General features: G+C 39.4%; 2 protein-coding genes and 1 pseudogene across 2 annotated transcripts; 2 read left to right on the forward strand and 1 right to left on the reverse strand.

Annotated features, from left to right (window-relative positions):
- Positions 1–2296: 2296 nt before the first annotated feature.
- On the forward strand, positions 2297–7509 carry LOC113074220 (interleukin-8-like). Its single transcript, XM_026246976.1, has 4 exons — positions 2297–2611; positions 2711–2840; positions 6765–6833; positions 6973–7509. The coding sequence occupies exons 1-4, from the start codon at positions 2545–2547 to the stop codon at positions 7004–7006; spliced, it is 300 nt and encodes a 99-aa protein (XP_026102761.1). The 5' UTR covers positions 2297–2544; the 3' UTR covers positions 7007–7509.
- A 5525-nt stretch (positions 7510–13034) lies between these two features.
- LOC113074216 (uncharacterized) lies at positions 13035–18556 on the reverse strand. The gene is made up of 13 exons (XM_026246973.1): positions 17864–18556; positions 16990–17149; positions 16514–16736; positions 16292–16418; positions 15841–16139; positions 15648–15738; positions 15444–15560; positions 15270–15345; positions 14904–15161; positions 14564–14735; positions 14075–14223; positions 13826–13968; positions 13035–13040 (listed from the first exon to the last, which is right to left on the reverse strand). Exons 1-13 carry the CDS (start codon positions 18242–18244, stop codon positions 13035–13037), a joined length of 2202 nt encoding a protein of 733 aa, XP_026102758.1. The 5' UTR covers positions 18245–18556.
- Positions 18557–24692: 6136 nt separating this feature from the next.
- LOC113074217 (uncharacterized) overlaps positions 24693–27050 on the forward strand; it is a 32484-nt pseudogene continuing 30126 nt past the window's right edge.

A 27050-nucleotide genomic window follows, 5' to 3' on the forward strand; every position in this document is an offset into this window, starting at 1 on the left:
TAGGGACCAACATAAGAAAGCCATTCTAAAGGCAACAAACACCACAGTGGCCAGGGCAAAAGTTTAAGTTTTAATCCACAGGTAAAATTAATATCCAAAAATAGGAAAACAGTAAAAGTATATAACAAACGAATCCTAAATAAAGTCTGGTGAGCTAACTAATCTAAACTACCACTAACTCAAGAGTCAAGGAAACTTCCTATCTCCCGAGGAAGAAATCAAACAGCAAAAGTCTTCCGGGTCAGCTCACTTACCCATGCTTTCTATGTACACTGTGGTAACTAAACAGTCAGTCTCTCACCAGCCTTAAACAAAAAGAATGCGAAACAAGACTAAACACAAAACAGAGTTCCCAGGGCAAGTCTCCATTGAAGTGCCAGCAGCTCTTAAATAGGTAGAGGCTTCAGGTGTTTGTAATGGTCTCCGCCCACATCCAATTAGCAGCTGCACTCAGGAAAGGAAAGAGAGAAAGAGCAGGGGCTCGTAACAGTAACACATATCATACATTCTAATACTATTATCTACTAAAGAGCAGAGCATTAAGGATGTTTACCTTTGACATTTTGTCTTTCTTGTGCTACATTTTTCATTTCAGTGAGTTTTCAGTACTTCTGTGTCGCTGCAATGGTTCTGTTAAAATAAACCACAACATGACAAATGATAAATAAAGGTATACACAATTTATGTTTTGCCAAGGGAATTGCCTGAAAATTACATTTGAATGTACTTAACATATTTCTTTTAGTTTTGGATTTCCAGCACACTCAGTGCTAGTGCCTTTCTTCATCATTTCAGAATAGAATGAAATTGCATCATTCAGAATTATTTATATTTTATGTTTTACTGTTTTAGTTTTATGCATTTGCCAGACACTTTTATTCAAAGTGCACTATGCTCTACTGTTTGAGTTACAGTAATTTATATTTCTATTAACCCTGTAAATAAATGGCTGCCCACTGCTCCAGGTGTGTGTTCACTGCTGTGTGTGTGTGCACTTTGGATGGGTTAAATGCAGAGCACGAATTCTGAGTATGGGTCACCATACTTGGCTGAATCTCACGTCACTTTCACTTTCAAATACTAACATGAAATAATAGTGAGAAAAATCAAATTTTCTGAAATGAAACAATTTATTAATTAACATAATCCCCACAGGAAACACTCAGATAACACTCAACATCTAACCACTCACAAGCTGTAGTAAGATACTGTGTAGATCTTAAACAAACAATGTCAAGATATGATACAGTCCATTATGCTGCAAATTAAGTAGATTTAATATGGTGTTCATTGTGTGTTATAAGTAATCATACTCTTAAACTTATAACCACAAATACGTAAGTACTATGATGTATTCTAAGATTATCCATGAGTTGATAATACATATATGTTTTTTATAATGTATTATGCATTCATTATAATGCCTTAAGAATACCCTTATATGTTTTATAAATACCGGCGTCATAGAAAGTGTTGCTGAAAATACTATTTCAGTTTTTTTCATGAGCTGAACACAAAGATCTAAGATTTGTTTTTCTTTGTACACAAAAGGTGTATTTCTCTCAAATATTGTTCCCAAATCTGTCTAAATCTGTGTTAGTGAGCCCTTCTCCTTTGCAGAAATAATCCATCCACCTCACAGGTGTGGCATATCAAGATGCTGATGAGACAACATGATCATTGCACAGGTGTGCCTTGGGCTGGCCACAATAAAAGGCCACTCCAAAATGTGCAGTTTTATTACACAGCACGATGCCACAGCTCAAAGTTTTTTCACTGTACAGGGCAGATGGTAGACAGCGTGTATGGCATCGTGTGGGTGAGCGGTTTGCTGATGTCAATGTTGTGGATTGAGTGGCCCATGGTGGAGTGGGGTTATGGTATGGGCAGGCGTATGTTATGGACAATGAACACAGGTGCATTATATTGAAGGCATTTTGAATGTACAGAGATACCGTGATGAGATCCTGATAATGCACAGCCCCATGTTGCAAGGATCTGAACACAATTCCTGGAAGCTGAAAACATCCCAGTTCTTGCATGGCCAGAATACTCACTGGAAATGTCACCCATTGAGCATGTGTCTGGGATGCTCTGGATCGTTGTAAACGACAGTGTGTTCCAGTTCCTGCCAATATCCAGCAACTTTGCCATTGAAGATGGGTGGACTATCATTCCATAGGTCACAATCAATGACCTGATCCACTCTATGCGAAGGAGATGTGTTGCACTGCATGAGGCAAATGGTGGTCACAACAGATACTGACTGGTTTCCAAATGGTTTGTGTGTTTATAAGGTCAGTTGACATCTGGTAGCACTTATACCGTTTCTAATTTATTTTATTACAGAGTGAAATTGAAGAAAGAGTTCCTGGGAAGAGAAGAATGCTGAGAAATCATAATTGCACAATAACCTTGTGCATGTTGTGTGGGAGGGACTGTCTTTAAAAGGGAGAGTGCAGGGCGCTGTATTCTCACAACCAACAGACTACAGCTTTTTCATCTCTTCACTAGTGTTGCTCTGCACCATACTGGCTCAGAAAGATGAAACTCACAGTATCAGCTTTCGTGCTTTTGATCTGCACAGTTGCGTTGCTTTCCACAACAGAGGGTAAGCAGACTAACATTAATTTATCATGCGTTTTGACATTTTTTAATAATATTTCATGCAAATCTTACAGTAACTCACTCCCTCTCTCTGTCACTGCAGTTAGACCTGTACGCCCACAGATATGTTGCAACTGCCCCTATATGCATTCAGCCCCAGCAATTCCAGCGAATAAAATACTCTCATTGAGGTTTATTCCTGCTGGAGCATATTGTAAAAGAGAGGCGATCATGTGAGTAACTTCACAAACTGATAACTATCTAAAGTTCACTACCAGTCAAAACTTTCTTCTTTCTTTACATCTTCAAAAAAGCTTTAAGGCTTTTTTAAGAACTTTAAGTTAAAAAAAAAAAAAAAAACAACAACAAACTTGTCCCAAGGTGCATCCTGGGATACATTGAAACAGGCATGTTCACACATATAGACCTCAAAGTGGGCTTGAGCACATGCCCTTTTTCTTTCTGGAGAAAGTTTCTAGAGTTGTATTATTATTATTATTTTATTAAATGAATTAATAAAAATATCAGGTTATTAGATAATTAGATAATTATCTAAAAGACAAAAGGCAAATATAGTTAATCTGTCTTGCTAACATCCATGACCCCTAAGAGCTACCATGTAAGTTTGCTAAAGTTTAGCTAAGGCATTAGGAAATCTAGGAGCTTAGACCAATGCATGTTTTTTTTTTCAATCCATGATTCGGTTTATTAAAATGCTTTTTTTCCCCCCATAAAATAAAATTGCATTTAAATATCAGTATTTAACATTGTATGTTTAAAATATCAAAATGGTATTAATGCATTTGTAACTGCAGAATAAATACATTATTATTGCATGTTCTGCATTAAACAGTTTGTAAATGCATCTAAAGTCTCCTTCAAATGCAGCTTCTGTTTTCTTTGCATTGGAAAGATTAATTTTGTCAATACTGATTTAATTTGCTTGGTAACAGCCCAAATTGCTTATTCTAATTGATTGATTCAATTTATGAATTTGACTGAAAAGACAATGCACACTTTTAGAAATAAATGGCTTTATGAAGGTAACAGTGGCCATAAAAGGTAAAAAAAAAAAAAGATTCATTTCTATCATTGCTGTGAACTGATCACCACACAGAATATGTAGAATATCAGAAACCTTAGGAATCTGCTCTCCAAATTGGTCCTTGAGATATCAGCACAATAACACACTACCCAAAATATCATCTAATTATTGTTATCAATAAAATCCCAGAAAATATTGAGATAAATATATTCGACCCGGCCCCAGATAAGCAGTAGAAGAAGAATGAGATATATTTTTGGCAATATTGCACACCCCTAATGTATTTAGATTTTTTTTTTTATGTATTTTTATTATTATTTTTAAACATAACATAAATATAAGAAGTGACATTTTTTAACTTGAGCCCCTGCCCCTCAAAATATATGTGCACGTTCCTGCATTTAAACATCATTTTAGGAGTTCACATGTGATGAACACTTGTTGATGATTTCTTTGCTAATATCAGTGAATCTTCTAGATTAAAAATTTACGATCAAGGGAGTGTACAAATACTTGAGTGGTAGTGTGATGCTTCATGGATAGTTCACCTAAATGGAAAGATTAGCAGAATGCCTGAGCTGTTCTTTACAGTTTTTATTTTATTTTTATTTTTTTATTAATTATTTTTTTTAATCATAAAAGTCTTGCTTTTTGCCTGACAGCTGTTTTTGGATTAACTGTTCCGTTAGAATGATGCGGCCAGAATGTGTCTCATGTATCATTTTATGCAGTGGTTAAGAGTAATTCGGTAACGCTTTAAAATAATGGTCCGTTGTTAATAAGTAGCTACGCAGGAAGTAATAGGTAGTACTACATTAACACTTAACTTAATACTATTAACTAATATAGAAGCAAGATTAACTAAGCAGTAAGTAATAGCTCATTTAGGACATAGGTAGTTCCTTATTAGTTATTTGATAATTACTAAAGAAAAATATCGTCATTGAGAACTACTTTGGAACTATGGCCAACTAATGAAGAATAACCAATTAATTACTAATCACAACAGCTACGTCTATAAAGTGAACAATTAGCTTCTTTATGGAAACGTATATATATATATATATATAGCCTATCCATATGATATATTTTATGAGCTCCATTAAGTTCAATGTCTCCAACTCTAATAACTTTAACGTTAGTGATATCATGCTGGGGAGGGCTTCTCTTTAGGAAGTGACAATAAATAATGATGTTCTCTTGTCAAAACATCTTTGCATCCTCCATGAAAACATTGACTGCATTTATAGTGTTAAGCACAAAACAACATCTTCCAGATTACAATGTCTGGTAGAATATCACTAGTTCCTCACAGAAATATATGGCTGTACAGTATGTGTCAGATAATTGTGAAATCCATTACTCATTACTCAAGTGTTATCTTGTCAGTCCGCAGGAACTACTATAGTGATCTGGCCCATTATTTTAAAGTGAAAAACATGTCAACTCCTGACTAATTGCTCAAGCGTTACCTTGTCAGTCCGCAGGAACTAATAGTGATCTGGCCCATTATTTTAAAGTGAAAAACATGTTAACTCCAGACTAATTACTCAAGTGTTACCTTGTCAGTCCGCATGAACTAACGTTACTAGTGATCTGGACCATTTATTTTAAAGTGAAAGATTTTTTATTTTAAAGACAACATTTCTTAAAACTACATAACGTTACTATTATAAATAAACAAATAACAAACAAACAAACGTAACGTTAATCATTTATTTTTTGCGAAAATATCAAAAGTGGTACCAAAAGTAGTTCAAATGATAATGAGTTCCAGTCGCAGTCCTCTATATGGAGGTAATAGTTTTTATAGGGTACAGAGCAGAATTTAATTTATTAATCCATGAAATTATGTATCTGTCTTCTCTCCGTGAAGGCGCACTGGCGCAGTATTCAAATGTCATAAACTGAAACACAACATGTCGCAATCTGTGACGAATTGGATGAGGACCAATGAGCGTTCGATATCAGTGCCGTAAATCATGTCGTAACGTGGCGCACTGGCGCTATTTTCAAATTCATAACGGAGCGAGCTTAGATTTGACTGTGACGGACGCTGTTGCTGAGAATGAATATGAAGAACCATTGATAAAGGGCTGAATTTGGATATGTTCCTTGCAAACATCTGGATTCTAAAGATATGCAGTACAGCAAACAAATAAAATGGATGTGATTTGTAATTGTATGCTGTGCTTTTGTGTGTATCTATGGTTTGCAGCATGCACAGAAATGTTAGTTCCTATTAAATAGACGAGTAAACTGCTTTCAATAAATTGAATAAAAACATGTATTTGTACGTTTTACTGCTATAAATACGTATAAATTGTACGTTTCTATGTGCATGAAAACGTATGTAAATATACGTGTGATAGAACCACGTTTAACGTAAAAATACACATGTATTCTCATGAGATCACATTGAACACTCCAGTCATGGATTTCACAAGTAATTTACAATAAAATTATCTGACACATACTGTACAGCCATATATTTCTGTGAGGAACTAGTGATATTCTACCAGACACATTGTAATCTGGAAGATGTTGTTTTGTGCTTAACACTATAAATGCAGTCAATGTTTTCATGAAGGATGCAAATATGTTTTGACAAGAGAACATCATTATTTATTTTCACTTCCTGAAGAGAAGCCCTCCCCAGCATGATACCACTAACGTTAAAGTTATTAGAGTTGGAGACATTGAACTTAGTGGAGCTCATTAAATATATCATATGGATAGGCTATATATATATATATATATATACGTTTCCATAAAGAAGCTAATTGTTCACTTTATAGACGTAGCTGTTGTGATTAGTAATTAATTGGTTATTCTTCATTAGTTGGCCATAGTTCCAAAGTAGTTCTCAATGACGATATTTTTCTTTAGTAATTATCAAATAACTAATAAGGAACTACCTATGTCCTAAATGAGCTATTACTTACTGCTTAGTTAATCTTGCTTCTATATTAGTTAATAGTATTAAGTTAAGTGTTAATGTAGTACTACCTATTACTTCCTGCGTAGCTACTTATTAACAACGGACCATTATTTTAAAGCGTTACCAGTAATTCTATCATTTTTAAAGAATGACATAATTTGTTACTTGCAGTGCCAAAATGAAGAAAAGAGAGATGTGTCTTGATCCTTCGAAAGACTGGGTTATTTCTCTCAAAGAAGAGTAAGTTCTTGTTTATGATGGCTCTAATTGTCCGTCTTAAAATGATTCATGATGTGAATTGTATATTGAATGTTTTCACTGCAGCAATTTGGTGCACCTTTTATCCTTCAGACACTAACACGTCTCTTCATATTTGCAGAATCAACAAGAGAAACATCAAGAGTCAACAATGAATGAATATCACGGTTCAAAGAGCGACTGAAGAAACTGATTCAACTACTACTGTAATATAGAATTTTGTAATATCTGGGTGATACTTTAAGTATCGATTGTAAAAATGTGCTACCACCTGTTTATTAAAAGTGAACTTACATGAACTTCATTATATCTTATGAAATTATATTGATTGTTATTGTCTGAATTGCAGAGGCAGACAAAGTACACAACTTCATTACTTGAGTGAAGTATAGATACTACTGGTCAAATGCTACTCCACTACAAGTGAAAGTTGTAAAGAGAAGCTTTTTACTTGAAAGTACATGCTTTTAAATAAACATACATAAGTATCAAAAATAAAAAGTAAATTCATTGTTCTCAAAATTCATCTTTCTACTTAGGGACCTTGAAATAAATGTAGCAGAGTAAAAAGTATGATATTTGTCTTTCAAATGTAGTGAAGTTGAAGTAGCAAGTTTCTGTAAAAAATTATACTCAAGTAAGGTTAGGGTTAGGGTTAGGGGTACAGTACTCAAGTAAATGTACTTTGTTACTGTCCACCTCTGCTGAATTATCATTTTATCTCATAAAGTTTTGTATTGTTTTTAAATCAAGGGACACATAATAAAAAGGGTCATAATGGATATTTTAGTTGGTCTTCATTGTGCCTTTTTGTCATCACAAAGCATTACAACATTACAGTATAATTCCCTGAGCTGTTCAAAGTTAAGCGAATTTCACAGAAACAATATGAATCTTATTTTTTCCCCTCAGGCCTTTCCGAAACGTGCATGACTTCCTTTTTTCTGCAGAACCAAAAATGCGACAGTCTGAAAATTTTTATTTTTATTTGCATGCATTATAGAAAACTTCAGTCTTTCAAAAGCATTCTAAAGCAGGGCCGTGCAGAGACCTTTGGAGGGGCAGGTGCACAAAGTATAAAAGGGGCACATGGAACAAGGCTTTAAATAGCGCGGTTCAAAATAGCAATACAGCAATATATTGTGATGTATTCCTTGCCGATTTGCGTATCGATATGGATGATTATGTATTGATACAGCAGCAAATGATGTGATGCAGTTTTGAAAAAGAAAAAGATTAGAAGAGACAATTTTAAGTTTAAAAGTAAACAAAGAAAATGTATTTCCACCAAATAATAGCTCTGGGATTAGAAACTGAAATGTCTTAAATTGTCCCAACCTGATGGCTTTTTCTTCTCTGTTCTACAGAATAATTAAGAACAGCTGTTATAGTAAAAACTATAGAAAACGCTTGTGCCTCTACATTTTCCTCTTTCTCACCAGCCTCTGTCTCCTGGCTTGCTTACCAGCTCTTTCTGTCACTTGTGCGTCTACATTTGCCTCTTTTTCTTCCGCTATCTCCATCTCCTCATCTGATCTATTACTTTCCAGTCTCTGTCCATCTAGGAACAAAGCACAATCTACTATTTCATTATCAATCTATTATTTTAACCATCACTACTATTCTTGCACCTAATCAATAAGTCCACCTTAAATATTGATACAAAACAATAAACAACTGAGTCATGCTATGAAAGCACTGTATAACTTATATAGGCTTATGTTTTATTTATTTTTCCTTTTTATTCAAAACAATTCCAAACATGCTTAATATATCAGGAAATATCTCGATTCTCAAATGTGTAAGTAAACGCGTTTTGCACCTTTATAGATTGTTATTTGATCAATAAATGGAAAAGTAGTAATCTATTAACTACACATAAACCCCCGACTTTTTACTTAAGTGACATATCATGCCATAAAATATTTTTAATATGACTGAATTTGTATTTAATGTAAATTTTAATAACAATATTGTAAGTTACTTGTTTTAAGACTTTCATTTTACAGAGAGTAAAGAACATTTACATTCAGTCTAGCCAGAGTTCAGGCACTCTCCAAAACTCCCATTACAATCACTGAAGCACATTACATTACATTATGCACATCAGGATTTTGTTTAGTTTTTTCTCGCTCTCTTTCTGAAGAAAGAATTCGCTAAATAATTCAGTCAGTGAGCAAGTGAACAAAAACACCGCGTTTCATGATGGCTCTTCTGGACGTCTCCGTTTGGCCATTGCATTCGCGCAACAGAACCGTCGATTGGTTATCATCATGAAGCGTTGTACTAACGTCTCTAGCTCAGCGCCAGCAAGCGAACAAAGGGCAAAGTTTTGCTCAAGCAAATGTATGTATTTGTATGCAGTTGACGAGGCACTATGGAAAGGGTGGGTTTCCATTTATCTGTATCAAAAACTGAAAACTGACAACAATTTGAGCAGATGTCGGTAATTCGATTTCTGGGAATGTGGATGGATACTAAACTGAATTTTAGAAACCGTACACAGAAAACGGCTGACATGCAAAATAAACTCTAAATGTAATGAGGTGATTGGCAGGAGTTGAAAAGGGAGCATATCATCAATCACAGTGCACTTGTAAGAGAAGCTATTGACTATGGTAGTATGTACAGTTCTGCATCTAAATCACAACTTTTAAAGATTGAGGCAATCCAAACTCAAGCATTGCGGATATGTTGTCTAGCAATAAGATCATCTCCAATGACATTATTACAAGTACGGGTGAAATGACTCTAGAAATAAGAAGGCTCAAGTTAAAGGTCAGTTAGATAAGTCATCCAGTAAAGAAAGTTCTGAAGGATTGCTGGGTATTAAAGTATAAAAAAAAGCACCAAGTTTTGAATGGACTGCCAATGAGGAGGCTCAGAGTATGAAATTAAGTAACATCAGTATAGTCCCTTATGTGACAATTTCAGCAATTCCTCATTGGCTTTTCCCTGTCCCTTCAGTTTATATTCAACTATACGAAGAAAAACATAACAAGGAAAAAATTATATTAATAAATATAGCAGTGCAGCAAAATATGGAACAAACATATTATAGCACAATACAAATATTCACGGATGGCTCTAAAGATCCTGAATCTGGAATAACAGCAGCAGCAGTTTATATACCCCAATTCAAAGTCAACATTTCAAAAAGATTCAATGAAAGAGCAATATTTCAACTAATTCAAGCTTTATCACCTCAGGTTCTGTTAGAAAATGGCACAAAACAGTCAAGAATATTTCATGAATTATTTATTTTCCTAAAAGAAACAAGACTGATTAATAGAATTTAAGATACCGTTGTATTAAAATAGATGTAAAAAAAAAAAAAAAAAAAAAAAAAATTCTCCCTCTCTCTCCTCTCCACCATTGTTAATTGTATTATTGTTTTGCAAAAAATTACCAACCATTATGCACTCCACACTTCTATCCAGTAGGTGGCAAGAATGTACCTTTCAAGTTAGTCTGCCAACCGCCATTAATACCAGAAGAAGAATAAGAAGAAATGGTCCAGGGGTGCATTTCCCAAAAATTTCCCATTGCCAAACAACTAAGTTGCTAACAGGTTAGCAACTATGCTTTTAGGAAATGCAGCCCTGGATAGAGTGACAAAAATTTGGGATGGAGTGTCCAAATATATTTTAATCATCTTATTCAGATTATAGAATAACATTTGAAAGTGCTGAATGATGCTTACATTACAAACCTTTGAAGTCATTATTTTTTAATGTAATTAATTTAATGTTTCCATTTTCCATGTAACTAAAGCTTTTAGCTGAACATCTACATAAGATTAAGAGGCCAAAGTTCAGCTAATTTTGCATTATTGTTTATGTTAAGTTGTCTTCCTGACAATTATGTTAAGAAGCATAAGAACATAACTTAAAATTGTTAGAATTATTAAGGTTTGAGCAGACATGAGCTCTAATAAAATGTGTAGAATAAATAAAATTAACAACAATGTATATACAATTACAAATGTTTATCTATAAATTTTATAATGTTTAACCACAGCTGTCATCGGTTTGTTTGTCTGGCAGTGGCAGCAGATATGCGATCAAATTTCTAATTTGAGACCTCCTGAGAAAACTAGGTTGCTGCTGGAAGAGGTGCTAGTGAGGCAGCAGGGGGTGCTCACCCTGTGGTCTGTGTGGGTCCTAGCGCCCCAGTGTAGTGATGGGAACACTATACTGTCAACAAGCACCGTCCTTCGGATGAGATGTTAAACCGAGGTCCTGACTCTCTGTGGTCATTAAAAATCCCAGGATGTCTTTCGAAAAGAGTAGAGGTGTGACCTCGGCATCCTGGCCCAATTCGCCCATTGGCCTCTGACCATCATGGCCTCCTAACAATCCCCATATCTACTGATTGGCTTCATCATTCTGTCTCCTCTCCACCAGTAAGCTGGTGTGTGGTGGGCGTTCTGGCGCACTATGGCTGCCGTCGCATCATCCAGGTGGATGCTACACACTGGTGGTGGATGAGGAGACACCCCCTAACTATGTAAGCGCTTTGAGTGTTTAGAAAAGCGCTATATAAATGTAAGGAATTATTATTATTATTATTATAATAATTATTATTATTATTATTACCTTCGACCAGCAACAAACCATTTTGACAATCAGAAAAAATAATATTTAAACTGCAGAAAACATAATTTATTCCCATGTTTATTGATCTCGCTTGCAAAATTCTAAAACATTTTACACAACCAATAAATTATTACTAAAGGAGTTTGAGCCATTTAACATTTGGCTCCTAAACTCTGGAATAGCCTGACTGATCATGTTCAGGGCTTGTGCACACTCTCTTTGTATAAATCTTGACAAAACAGGTTTGTCTGCAAGTTTGTAAAGCAGGTTTTAGATCTTTTCTAAATTGTTTAATTTTGACACTTCTGCCTTAATCTTCAGGACGCAGCATGGGGCCGCAGAATCCTATCCATGAGGCGCTGAAAGGTAACTGGGGCCCCGAACAAGCCAAACTGAAGGGTAACAAATTGGTGTGATCCAAACGGCGTTGTGAAAGCTGTCTTTTCTCTGGACAATGGAGACAAGGGGATCTGCCAATAGTCCTTTGTTAAGTCCAATGTCGAATAAAAACGAGCCGTGCCTAGCCGATCAAGCAACTCGTCAACCCGCGGCATTGGATACGCGTCGAATTTCGACACAGCATTCACCTTGAGGTAATCTACACAGAATCGGACTGAGCCGTCCGTTTTTGGAACTAAAACTATCGGGCTCGCCCAGTTACTATTATATTCTTCTATTACCCCCATGTCAAGCATAGCGCCTAACTCAGCCTGAAGTACTTTTTTCTTGTGTTCAGGTAAACGATACGGCTGGCTGCGAATTACCATGCCCGGGTTGGTCTCGATATGGTGTTGAATCAGGTTAGTAGGGCCCGGTAGGGGCGAGAAGACGTCGGCGAACTCCGCCTGCAATTTCGTTAAAGCCTATCTTTCAAGTTGAAGATCCCTGTGAATGAACGTGTAGATAAACAGTGTAGGAACTCGACTTGCGTGAAGAAATGAATCATAAATGTGCATTAAAACAGTTTTTTAAAAGAAATTGTGAATAAAATTACTTCCGTTGTGAAAAACGCTCTGATCGGAAGTGACGCAACGGCAGGTAAACATCGTCTCTTCGTAATGGAGTCAGACAGTGAAGAGGTTGCAGCAGGGATAAATGTCAGCTCTTACGATGGGCCATTGCCGTATAATTACGAGCCGCCTAGGCGAGAGAGGGGTCAGGCAGAGTTAAGGGGAAGGGTAAATGGACAGAGGCGAGAGATAGAGTTGTGGTGTGAGGAGAATCAGTTGAGAATTGGGCAGGTTTCTTGGTGAGTGACCACAGGCTAATTGTGGCTAATGTTCTCTCCATGTTTATCACATTGCAGTATCTTTAATAAATCATATTTAGCAATATTGCTGTCGACTTTGTTGTTTTTCAAGCATCCATGTAGATTGTCACCATCTATGCCAGCAGCATGTCTTAAATAATTAATTTAGATCCCAGATTTTAAATGAATGCTGTAGGGTGTAGGCTATAGCTTACATCTGTGACATCTGTGATAGAAATTCTGTGCATTTCTGCACAACATAGTTTATCGTGAAATTTTTTAGAAATTGCTAGCTTTTCTTAATTGCTTGTTTCTTACAAGTTCTTACACCAACCACTAGAGCTACAAGGAGGGAAGGAGAGTAAGTTTATCTTAGCACATTTGTTTAACAGGTGCTTGTGTGGTAGATGTGAGGCTATGCCATCTGCAGTGGAGAGTGTGTGCTGTAGGGAGGTCGACGCCTATTGGTCTCTTGTCCAAAACCTAGATCCCCCAGAAGACATTACCTGCCTCACACTCCATCCAGGGTTTGAAGCATCCTGTCTGAATCCTTTTGTGCTGCAGATAGCATACATGAACTTCAGACAAGAGCATGGCCCTCTTCAAGCCAGCAGACCAGAGTAGGTTTTGAGCAAAAATTATTTCACACTGCAATTCAAAGAAACAGCTTTTCTACACCAAAATAGTAAATCCTGTTAAGCAGGTTTTTAACTCAGTGGTTTCCATATACTTACTATAAAAACAACTTTGGTGTTGTGTAGTACAGTAGAATATCAGCCAACAGGACATGCAATATTTACCATTGGAATTGTTTACTATGAAAACATGGTATGATCAAAATGTAATTATGTCCCAATCTCCACCACAGGCAGTTCCGATACACAGCATACAGGCAGGTTGTCCGCTGGGCGTACGGAATACTAGGCAGGAACATTAGAAAAGCCATACCTTCATGTGTTGTGTCAGGAATAAGGAGGCAGTTTGCAGAGGAGGGACAGACATACAAAGGTTTCCAGTGGCCCCGCTTGGAAGATGATTAATAAATCCACAGTGAAACAAACTGTACTGTTAAAATTGATCTTTTATTACATGTTAAAACGTGAGTTTCGTGCGAGATGGAGGCTGACTGCCTCATCCTTGGCAACCTTCTGGAGGGAAGAGGTGAGGGGGGGCGGTGCAGCAGAGGACAAGACGGCACTGCTTTCTTGTAGGGCCTGTGGTGACTTGCAGTATTCCTCTACCAGAGAGACCATAAGATTTGTTGCGTATCCTTGAGGAGAGAAATGTTTAGAAAACATTTAGTAACATGGTTGACTCACATAAAGAAGATAGATTCACACAAAAAAGATATTGAAAAACTAAGTGAAACTACTAACTGTAAGATGGTTTCTCCTTGATGGGGTGGACTACCCAGCCACCTTTCCGAAACCGTGGGTAGCGAACAGCATAGCGTCCCTCACCCTCACTAGTTCGCGCTACATCTCGGTTGCCATTGCTATTGAAATGTAGGGCTGCCAAGAGAAGTCTGTACGAGATAAGTAGATAGAACATTAGGTCTCCAAAGCTAACCCAATGCAGTGAAATGCAACAGAAATACATGACATTAATGTTTTCAGTTCAAATGGGTCTAAGACAATGACTCATCTTTGCAATTATTTTTTTGCAAACAATATGTAATGCTGTTATCAATCTATAACATTTTGGTCTGCTATACAAGACTGCATTAGTTTTTAGCCATATTCATTCTGTCATCAGTTACCTGCTACAAAAGGACAAATGTATTGCAATATCGTGAAATTGAAAAAAAACAAAAACAAAAAAAAACAAATTTTATTAGTATCGATATTTTTAAGTGATAACACTACCTGCTGTACATCCCAAGAAAAGAAAAGCCAGTGTGTTTGGGAGCAAAGTGCAGAATGAGGGAATGGTAGGCCTCCAGGGAGAATGTCTGATGCTGAGGTGACAATTGTCGAATATCCTTTACCAGTGCTTTCCTGGCAGCTACACTCTCCAGTTTAGTGGCTGCTGGTGATCCTGAATAAAATGTATTCTGTCATATAATCTGTCGCATTTCATAACACAAGTAATTACTAGTACACATGGGGTTACGTATTGATAAAACCAAACTAAAATTTACAAGCACTGAAAAAAGTTTAGCCTCAAAACATTTGACATCTTTTAACATAGGCTATTATGTTGTACCTGGTTCCAGCCACTCCTTGTTTCTTGCCTCTCCTTCCAACGGTGGATGTGCGCAGCTGGTAAATGCAGGAGTGCTGTGTTCATGTATGTCCTGTACATGATTTATCATACTCTGCCATTTTGCCTGCATCTCATCTGGATCTCCTGTAGGGGTGGAAGCTGCGGTCCAGTAGAGATGGTTGAAAATGGCTGGCCTCCACAGCTTCAGATCCTCACAGTCCCTCTCTTTTGCAGCAGCATCCAGTGCTTTCTGTACACCTGTTCCAGAGCAGACAAACAGAGCAGAGCATACTAATTATTAGGAAAGTGAATTTAACTACAAAAAACAAGTCTGTTATATAGAACTACCAACATCACAATACATACTTTTCCCAATATGCCAGACGTCAAAGAAATGCCTTGTTCCTTCTGAACACATTTTCTCACGTACCCACTTGGCCACCTAAAACACAAATTGATTTTATAGAATGTAGAATTTATTTTGAGTGATACTGTGCCTGTCAATGCTGTTCAGCTTTAGATCTCTCCTAGCATCATTACCTGCCGATTTCTGTCTGTTATCAGAGCAGATACTTGCATGTCTTGGTCCATCAGGAACTGCATACTCCGCTTTAGACCCTCTAGCTCACACCAAGAGCTGCTTGGGACTTCTGAGCTCTGTAAAACCCACTGATTATTACTGAACAGTAACAGTAATATCAGTAACTAAATCAGACACAAGATTTCTGTGTGACATCAACTTACTTGGACAAGCTGAACATCCAAAACTTTGTTAATTCGATCCTCAATCAAGGAGTAGCTACCATATTTGGCACAGTGTCCAGGAGAATCTGATCTAAGAACGTCAAAAACAGTTACATTTATAGGTTAATGCAAAAACACATTGACCTGTTCTTGACGTGACGTGACATCATTGACGTGAGCTAGACCATTCTACCTGCAGTCACCAGACAGGATCAATCCACCCCCAGTCTCCTTCAACTCCCTGATGATCCCCCTCTGCTCAGTCCTCCAGGCCTGCACGATGGTAGGGATAGTGTAATAGCGCTGATGGCGGAAAAAAGTCCCGGGACTTATGCACTGCAGTCCAAACAGCTTCAGCATCCTGATTGTCTGAGTAGCCATGCAACCTGAGAAGTGGATGGCACCGCTGAGTAAAAGGTTGCAGGCAGGCATGTTTCGATGCACCTTCTCTTGGTTTTGCCAGTAACGCTCATAACCACAAGTTCCGCAGGCCTGAAAGATGATAGAAGATTCAATACTCAAGCAGCTTTAAGATGAGCCAGTAAAAAACCTGTATAGTTAAGACACAAATAATTAATATACAAACTGTACATTCACAGACTATAATTCAGCTCCTCACACACAGTTGACAAATAAGACATTACCTGCTTGACTTTTATGAAAGTTCCTTCCGGGTGCATTATGTGTCCCTGGGTTTCCCCGCAGCATGCAGAGCAAACCGTGAACAAGGACAGCAACTGCCTCTGGCAAACAATGAACTTGTCAACAGCACTGAAAACAAGAAAAGGAAAACACACATTAATTCTGACTATGACATTTTTTGATACACAATCAGAAACAGTTTCCATTAATAAAAAGGTTTTTACTTTGGGTCACTGAGAGATTCCAGCTCTTCTGGTTCCTCCTCAGAGGACTCGCTCAACATCTCCTCCCCTGGACTCCATGACATATCACCAGAATGATTGATGATATCAGAAAATGACCATTCATCATCACTTTGTTCAGGACTGGCCAGTGGAGTTGATCTGCGATGCTCAAACCTTTCGGTTTGAGTCCCCACATCCACCATCTGAGGCTTTACCTGAACACCTTAGATGAAAGAGATTCATCTTAATAATTGTTCACCGTTGTACATTCATTGGTACCAACACATGCATCTAATGCAACCCAGTAAAAAAAATATATTTTTCTAACATTATGAAGTTCTTAATTTTTAATGTTTACTGTCTGAAAAGTGGAAATGACAAAATAGTAACCATGGAGATCATGAAAATCTTTGACGTAATCCTTATTTGTGACTGTATATGGCATGTATGGTGAATGTTAGATATAAGCTATCTACCTAATGAACGATGTAAAAATCTTATGTTGCACTGTGATCCACGATGGACCACTTCTGGCTCAGGGTCCACTGTAGAGATGTCTCCATCTCCATCATCTTCAGGATCTGAAGTGGCAGTTGCACCCGCCCCGTCTTTGCTGGCAGCACTCTCTCCCAAAATCTGAAAACAGACCGAAATCACAACTTTGAACTTTAAAAAATGTAGTCCTTTCATGAAAATCCCCCATTCATGCATTATTTAAAAGACTGCTAATCTTTTCAAAATCTTTTCAAAGTAGTCCCGAGCTGCATTCCCTCGCATGTGCCTTGTTGATACCAGTTTCGATTAGTCAAAGAAAACCAAGGCAACTCCGATGTAACTAAGAAAACTAATATTGTATAGAATTAACTTGGATGCGTTTCGGAGACGGTGAAAAGTGCGCGTGACCGGTGGCTCTCTTTCTTTGCTCGTTCTTTCAGTTAAACATGCACCCTGTCACAAGGGCAGCAGTTCATCTACATTACTCACCAATCAAATAAGACTTTGGCGGGAAAGAAAAAAAATCAATTTGGCGGGCGCTAAAACAAGTTAAATGCAGGAAAATTCATGCGTGAATTTAACCGAGAAGTAATATGCGAATGCGACCACATAAAATTTTAATTAAAAAATTAAAAAATTTCTGGAACCCTGTCTTAATAGCTCAATAAAATAAGTGTCAGGAGGCTCATGTGCACACTCACGGGGTGTAACAAGAGTAAGCTGACGGCAGCTAGGCGGGCTTTCGTGCCATGCCAAGACTAATCCATTATAACGTCAAGAAAAATAAATTTGCAGAAATTACATGCAGAGCTACATTTCGCTGCAACAATTTGTATATGGTATTATAAGACTTACTGTGCAAAGCTCCCGTTTTCGACGCGCAGATTCTCTCCTAGTGCTAACATTAACGTTAGACTCTTCACTCCCGCCAGATTTTGCAGGTGGACTTGCATGCACCGATGGCACAGCTCCATTTGCCAGCCTAACCCACTCTTTTCGTCGAAATCCCATGCGAAATTCCATAAGATCTCCTTGGTTGTAGCTGTCCTGTGTGAAGTGTTTTTCACATACCACCGTGTGTCTTGTCAACGAGGAGGCAGCGAAATTGCTTCTCTTTGCCTGGACGAAACGTATCCAAGCACGGAAATCTTTGTGTTTCTTGTTTGGAAATCGGTGGACCCGATGGCCAGACAAGTTGGAGTTGTTGCATCCAAAACAAACACAAGAATTCACCATTGTGACAACTCAAACCTACTATAACTATAATAACGATAACGACAATCTCTATTTTCTGTTTCCACCTCTCAGACTACGTAAACCCACACTGAGAACGAGGGCGGCAGCGCCTATGTTTGCCTGTCCTTACGTCATATGACGCGTTCTCTGGGAAAAGGCGGTTTTTTGGAGCGTAGCTTAGAATAGGCACACTTTTTTCCTAATTTCTGCCCGTGGGTGTTGTAAAACATATGTATTCTTATATATGTCTTTTTAAATTTAAATTTTCATACAATATTCTGTATAAATTAAGTTATAAAATTAAATTGAAAGATGGCCTTTAAATCAGTGAGTTGGGACGGTGAGAGGTGATCTCCACCTGGAGCCAGGGCGAGGGATTGTGGTTTGATATTTGCCTCTGGCCCGAGATCATCCTCTCCGCCAATCCCCGTTGCCAACATCACTGATTCCACCTCATTCCTTTTTTTTTAGGAGATTGAGGTGGTAGATCTGACGGGACCCGTTCCTATCGGACCGTATTACCTCATAATCGAGATCTCCGACCTTTCGTGCGACCTCAAACGGTCCCTGCCACTTAGCCATTAATTTGGAGCTCGACGTTGGGAGTAATACAAGTACTTTCTCTACCGGTGCAAATTTGCGTAACCTAGTTCCCCTGTTATACAGCTGGCTCTGGCGGTCCTGGGCTTGTAACAAATTCTCCATTGATAGCCGCCCCAATGTGTGGAGTTTTGTTCTCAAGTCCAGCACATACTGAATTTCGTTTTTCCCTGAGATGGTCCCTCCTCCCTAGTTTCTCTCAGTACGTAGAGCACCCCCCGGGGCTGGCGTCCATAGAGAAGCTCGAAGGGGGAAAACCCCGTGGAGGCTTGCGGAACCTCTCGCACAGCGAATAACAAGGGCTCTAGCCACCTATCCCAATTTTTGGCGTCTTCGTGTACGAACTTACGGATCATGGATTTAAGTGTGCGATTAAATCGTTCGACCAGGCCGTCGGTTTGTGGGTGATAGACGCTAGTTCGAATCGATTTAATGCCCAACAATCCGTACAGTTCGCATAACATACGTGACATAAATGCCGTGCCCTGATCAGTGAGGATTTCTTTTGGAACCCCCACCTGGGAGATAAGACGAAATAGGGCATCCGCAACACTTTTAGCGGAAATGTTGTGGAGGGCCACCGCTTCAGGATATCGCGTTGCATAATCAACTATGACTAATGCAAAGCGATGTCCTCGTGCCGATCGCTCTAATGGCCCGATTAGGTCCATACCAATTCTCTCGAAGGGGACCTGCATTAAGGGAAGAGGGCGCAAAGGCGCTTTTGGGGTGGCCGGTGGGTTTACCAACTGACATTCCGGACAAGACACGCACCACCTTCGCACGTTGTCATGAATGCCCGGCCAAAAGAAACGGGCCATGAGGCAATTTAGTGTTGCGGCCTGTCCCAAATGGCCCGCCATATGATTAGAATGAGCCGCCTGGAAAAGCATTTCCCTAAGGCTCTTTGGAATTAACAATTGGGTTGTATTCAATTTTGTCCGAGCGTCTTGAGTCACTATACAACCGGTCTTTTAAAATGGCAAAATACGGATAGGAGAGCGGGAGGGCAGGTTGGAGAGACTGGCCATCGATGGCGCGGACCTGTTGGAACGCATGTTTTAGTGTCTCATCTTGAGACTGCTCCAGAGGAAAGTCATCACGCTCCGAGAGAATTAGTCTCCCGATTTCGTTCGGTTCCCCTGAAGCAGACCCCAGTGGCCCTGGCTCAGTTTCCTCACCTGTACCCTCGCGGTCTCCTTCCGTGCCTTATTTCCCCAAGAGGCATCCGCACATAACGACCCCAATAAAACCGTAAACGCGGGCCAATTCGTTCCCAAAATTATCGGATGCCGGAGGTGGGGACTAACCGCCACCTCAACACTATGCTTTTGTCCCCGGAATTGAATGCTAATTGGGACAATTTAATGCTAATTGGGCTTTGGTGGATTGAGGTTTGGTTACATCCTGAATCCACCAAGGCCGGATATGTACCCCCCTTGATACTCACTGGTATTTGGTACCAGGTAAATATTTGCTTCCCCACATGTGGAATAAGGACTTAACTGAGCATGTGTGACGTAAATGAAGTGTTTTGTAACTTGTTGCTGATTGGAGAGATTATTAGTTTTACAACTGTCCCACATTACAAAAAAAAAAAAAATACTCTTGAAAAATACAGTTGTGTGTTTGCAGTACTAAACCCAGCAGGAAAGTGGCTCTCCATGACAAGGAATGGGGAACCTAATTTACAGACTAGCAGACAAACCTGTCAGAAGCAGGAACCAGCTTTTGAATACAGGGAAATACTTATAGGCTGGATAACATTGCATGATTTCTGAACCGATTTTAAAACACTAGGACTCATTAATTTGCCGACCTATAGATATAGATACAGAAACTGATCATCATACACTAAACAAATGATGATTATACACTACCAGTTGTTCAGGTCATTCTGATCACAATAAAACCTGGATCATGAATGAAGACACAGGGAGTCAGGGTGGAGATAAAGAGTATTTTATTATTGTCGCTTACTAGTCAAGTGTCAGAAGAGCAGTGGACAAGAACACAGAAATCACAATTACATATACGATATCTCTGCTCAAGCATTGGCATTACGTCCTTAGGAGGTAGTTCAGCCTTGCGTGTAAAGCTATGATTCTGATTATATGATTATTGTTACATAGTATGAGAAGGAAAATTAAGAATACAAATTTACTTATTGTCCCAAAAATGCCAATAAAGAACTTTTATTTTTAATAAATATAGTTCTTTAAGGACTATCATAATTCAACAATTAAAGCTGCAGTAGGTAACTTTTGTAAACATATATTTTTTACATATTTGTTAAACCTGTCATTATATCCTGACTGTAGAATATGAGACAGATAATCTGTGAAAAAAATCAAGCTCCTCTGGCTCCTCCCAATGGTCCTATTGCCATTTGCAGTTACTGACCGCTCCCGGTAAGAAAACAACCAATCAGAGCTGCGGTCCGTAACATTGTTTGTGTTCAAAATGTAGAAAAATGTATATAATAAGCCATGAATCCATTTTCCAAACCATGTTTTTAGCTTGTCCTGAATCACTATGGTGCACCTATAATAAGTGTTTATATTCGGACTATTTTAGATTGCTTCGGGGGTACCGCGGCGGAGTAACCCAGTACCTTTGTGATTCTTCATAGACATAAACAGAGAGAAGTAGTTCCGGCTACGATGTTCTTCCGCAAGACGCAAGCAGTTCTGTTTATTAACCGCTAGAGCGTCAAAAGTTACCAACTGCAGCTTTAATACAGCTAAAAAAAAAAACTTCAGTTGGCTTTTGTACTAAACAACTGAAAAGACTTGACTTTATACAGGTTTTCCAGAAGTCCCTGTAACTCATTCACGGTTATGTTGTCAGTAGCAGTGTTCTTGTTCTTGTTCTCCCCAATAAATCCTCTTGAGATTTGACACTCCTTGTTATGGTCTAAACAGCAGTATGCAGTCCAGAAATGACTAGGCACATTCACCTTTCCTTTTAATTTACGTTTACCTGGTACCACCCCTGTTACAAGGTAAGCAGTGTTCTCATTCGACAGACATTGCTCGGTCAGTTCTTTTGCAACTTTTTCTTCTAGCATCCTCCATTGACCTCTGTTAAAACAGGGTTTTTGTGGAGCAACATTGGTGAGAGAGAAGGTGGCATCAGCACAATCCTGTGAGCTTGCCAGGTAGACTGGCATCAGGTGACCTCTGTCATAGACAGAGTGCTTATAATCATCACAGACAGCTTGATTCGATGATTGTCTGGAACGGTCAGGTACCATATTTGGTCCTTCTCCTGGATTATCAAGCTGTAATATTTTTTATAAGCAAGAAAATGCACATTAAAAGAAGTCTTAAGGAAATTTCATATTATGGTATATAAACTTGCCACCAAAATGTGACTACATGGAGGAACATCTGTGTATTTTTTACTTTTCACAGTGTGAGAAATAATTAATCTTTTAAATGAGTATTAATTATAATCCAATGATTACATTTTATGGCTAACAATATGTTTTAATTCAAAAACATAGCAAATAATAAAACATTCATGTGGATATAGAGTAATATTCTTACTTGAGGTTCAATTCTCCATACGTGTTTTCTTTCGCAACGGATGCCTTTGTTAAACTTGTAGGCAGAGTAGACCGGAATCTTGTTGTAAGTATCACAAAGTGTGGCATAATACACTTTTTTTTTTAAAGTTTGGCAAATTTGTTTGTACCGATGTCCGTGAAGTATTGTTGGTGAAGCTCCATTTGCAAAAATATCAGCACATTTCTTTCGAAAATCATGCACAACTTCAGCTGAACCACCAGAAAGGACTGACACCATCAGCAGATGAAGGAACATCATGATTAAATGAATTTCTCTGCAAGCAGTTAATAAAATAATATTAAATAATATAAAAAAAGAAAATAAATGTAATACTGTATGGCAGAAGATTAAAAAACTGACTTGTGCTATCCGTCATTCTTTGTCATTTGTATAATAAAGAGTGGATATTGTTTTAAGAGTGTGAAAAATGCATCTTACCTTCTGCAAGGTCTTCACTAGCTTGTTGCCACTTCGTCCTTCTCTAACATGGTTCACTCCAGGCACATCTTTAAGAAGCCTTTCAAGCTAAGCGTTTTTGCAATAGCAACAAAAAAAAAAAAAAAAAGAAATACCACAGTAAAACAAGTCACACTTTTCTTACTCCATATATTTTCCATATATGTCCATACACTATAAAGTTTTCTTTGTAACAAATTTTTTGTGCAGGTCTTCCAGTTTTCATGATGTGTCATAACCTATTGTGCAATAAACACTTCTTAAGTGTTTCACTTCCATATTCTGATCTATTTCTTAGGTGCAAATTGAAGAGTTTGTTTCTCAATATCCTCTGTGCAATAATCAAAGAGAGCCAATGATACCACATTCAATACCAGGAAGACCCTGGTTAAAAACTGCCACAGATCTGTTCCATTTCAGTGATTCAGATTGCTTACTGTCTTCTGATTGTTACTCTACTTTCCATAAAGCGGTCAAAGACAACTTAAAATAAAAATAATAATAATATATACATTTTTTTTTAATTCAAACAACTATAAGATCAGATAACAGATCCGATGAATGTGTAATATGACACATTTAATTTTAACTATGTTTACTGTAATATCAGTTTGATTATTTTGATGGTACCCTTTAAACAGCTGTTAAGTAACTTTGCAATTGTCATGGTTCACGAATTCACCGTCTCGTCTTTTCTGTGCGTGTGGTTGTGTTGGAGGCATGGTTACTGATTACCTATCACTCTGATCACTGCCACCTGCTGCACTCGTCACCGGAGCTATATTAACCTGTCTCTCACCCAGCCGTGTTGTCAGTTCGTTTCAGTGTGTTTGGGGGTTCCGGCTGTTCATGTGCTTCCTGGTCTACTCTCTCCGTTTCGGATTCCTGGATCCTGCCGGTCCGTTTCGCCCATTGCTTCCCTGTGTCACTGTCCTGAGCAGTGGTATCCTCAGTCTGCCTGCCTGCCTCAGAGCCCGTTTGTGCTTCATCCAGCGAAACTCTCATTATCATTTCACAAGTGCCTGAGTATAATAAACATAAACCTCTGTCATTAACTCCCTATAGGATTCTTTGCCTTTCTTTCCACCCCAGATGTAACAGAACGAACTGACCATTGATGGATCCAGCGAGAATGGCAGAGCTTCAGGAATCGTCATGAGGAACAGGTCTCCACCACCGCTCGGGTAGTACAAGCTCTAGTGACGCAGGTGTCCAACTCGCTACCCAGATTCAACAGCTACGATCGCCCGGTGCGCCCACCCCACCGCTTGTTTCCCCCAACCCTATTAACATCAACAGCCAGCACAAGCCCAGGATACCAACGCCGGAGAGATATACGGGTGAGCCAGAGCTGTGTCGAGCTTTTCTGACTAGACGCTCATTATTTTTTTTCCTGCAACCTGTAACCTTTTCCACTGAGAGATCCAGAGTGGCATTGGTGTTAAACCTGCTGTTGGGGCGTCCGGCTCTTTGGGGAACGGCGGTGTGGGAGAATAATGATCCTTGCTGTTCCTCGTTCCAGGCACTCCAGGAGGAGATGAGACTGGTGTTTGACCGTGCGGTGTAGGGCCACAAGACTCTCTGATCTTCACCAAGGCAAGCTTTCAATCTCTGACTACATGATACAATTCTGCACCCTGGCTGCCGAGTGCCACTGGAACGAGGAGGCACATTGGGACAGCTTCCTGGGCTGGTTGACCATGTCCAACATGAAATATACACATTGGATCTTCCCAAGAGTTTGAACAGATAGATTGCAATGGGCAACCGGTTCTCACAACTGCCAAGCCCTGGTGGATTCCGGAGCGGAGGGTAATTTCATGGACTTCTCACTGGCCCATCGCCTCCGCATCCCCATCACGTCACTCCACAAACCCATTGCAATTCATGCTCTCAATGGTCAGACATTACCCACCATCATGCACACCACGTATCCCATCACATTGACGGTAGCGGGTAACCACACTGAAACATTGGAATTTGTCCTCACTGATACTCCCCTCAGCCCCATAGTTCTCGGGCACCCCTGGCTTATCAAACACAACCCCAAGGTGGACTGGGGCCAAGGCTCCGTTTCCAGGGGGATGAATGGAAGACAGCATTTAATACCCCCCGGGGCCATTTTGAATATTTGGTCATGGCTTTCGGGCTGTCCAACTCCCCTGCTGTCTTCCAAGCACTAGTCAATGACGTGTTGAGAGACATGGTAGATCAGTTCATTTATGTCTACCTGGATGACATACTGATATTTTCTTCTTCTCTCCAGGAACACGTTCAGCACGTCAGACTAGTGCTCCAGAGGTTGCGAGTGAATGGGCTTTTTGTCAAGGCGGAGAAATGCGTTTTTCACACACAGTCAGTTCCATTTTTGGGGTACATTGTGTCGCCCAAGGGAGTGCGCATGGACCCCGACAAGGTTAATGCTGTGGTGGATTGGCCAAGTCCAGTTTCCCACAAGGCCCTGCAGAGGTTTCTGGGGTTCGCCAATTTTTACAGATGTTTCATTCGTAATTTCAGCCAACTAGCTGCTCCTCTGACAGCATTGACCTCCCCCAGAACAGCGTTTAGGTGGTCTGGTGTAGCCGAGGGTACATTTTCCAAACTGAAGAGCTGCTTCTTTTCGGCTCCCATTCTTGTGGCCCCTGATCCATCACGTCAGTTCGTGGTGGAGGTGGATGCGTCAGAGGTGGGGGAAGGTGCGGTTCTCTCCCAGGGCTCTTCCTTGGATGACAAAATCCATCCATGCGCGTTTTATTCCCATCGCTTATCACCAGCTGGTTAGAAGGGTCGGGGGTTCCTTTTATAGTATGGACCGATCATAAGAATCTGGAATACATCAGATCAGCTAAAAGACTCAACTCCATGTAGGCTCGGTGGGCCCTTTTTTCTTACGTTTTGATTTTTCTCTGTCGTACCGCCCGAGTTCTAAGAACATCAAACCCGATGCTTTATCAAATGTTTTTGATCGTTCTGAACGCCCGTCTACCCCCCGATTCATCTCCACACTCTGATGGGATACTCCAGTGGCTTTCTGTTCCTTCGAGACCATGGTCACAAATCGCTCTAGATTTTATCACCGCACTCCCACCCTCCCAGGGTAAGACGGTCATTTTGACCGTGGTGGACAGGTTCTCAAAAATGGTTCATTTCATTCCCTTGCCCAAATTACCTTCTGTCAAGGAGACAGCGGTGACTGTCATAGATCACGTCTTTCGTTTACTTCGCCTTCCGATGGACGTGGTCTCCAACAGGGGGCGGGAATTTGATAAATTATTGGGGGTGACTGTTAGTCTGTCCTCAGGTTTCCATCCCCAGAGCAATGGCCAAACCAGGATCTTGAGAGAGTGTTTCGATGTTTAGTCTCTAAGAACCCTTCCTCCTGGAGTCAGCAAATTTCTTGGGTTGAGTACACACATAACTTGTTGCCAGTGTCGGCTACGGGCCTATCTACGTTTAAGTGTAGTCTAGGTTACCAGCCACCAATTTTTCCCAGTCTGGGATCCGAGGTCGTGGTCCCCTCCACTCACACCTTTGTCCAGAGGTGTCGCACACATGGAACAGAGCCCGTGAGACTCTGCTCCAGGTGGGAAGACGCACCAAGGCCCAAGCCAATCGCCACCAGTCTAAGCCTCCCGTATACGTCATGGGTCAAGTGTGGCTTTCATCCAAGAACATTCCTCTGCGTTCTGGGAGTAATAAACTGGCTCCCAAATTTATTGGTCCGTTCACTGTCACCATAATCATTAGTCCGGTGACAGTCCGCCTCAAACTACCTCCTGCATACAGGAGGGTTCATATGTGTGTTACCCAAATAAAATTTACAAACAGTAAATCTTTGAGAAGGGGTTTATCAAGCTAGATGGTGCATTAGAAATGTACATCTCCTGTTTCCAAAATGCATCACAAACTGCTTGAAAAAGCTGTAAACTAATTCCACTTCCGGTGAAGGTTGTACCAGTGGGCCCTGTTTGAAATTGTCTAATTAGTATGTTCATTTATTTTTATTTATTTGTGCTATTTACACAATGTTTAAGGTTTTTTCAAGTTTGTAGGTGTCAAGGTACAGAAACTAAATAATTAAATGTTAAAAAAGCACTGGATAGTCTTCAATGTAAAAATGAAATATACGATGAAACCTACATTTATTCAGACACCTTCAACATTTCTCACATTATTAC

The sequence above is a fragment of the Carassius auratus genome, unplaced genomic scaffold, assembly GCF_003368295.1.
Source record: "Carassius auratus strain Wakin unplaced genomic scaffold, ASM336829v1 scaf_tig00014003, whole genome shotgun sequence".
In the NCBI taxonomy this organism is placed as follows: Eukaryota; Metazoa; Chordata; class Actinopteri; order Cypriniformes; family Cyprinidae; genus Carassius; species Carassius auratus.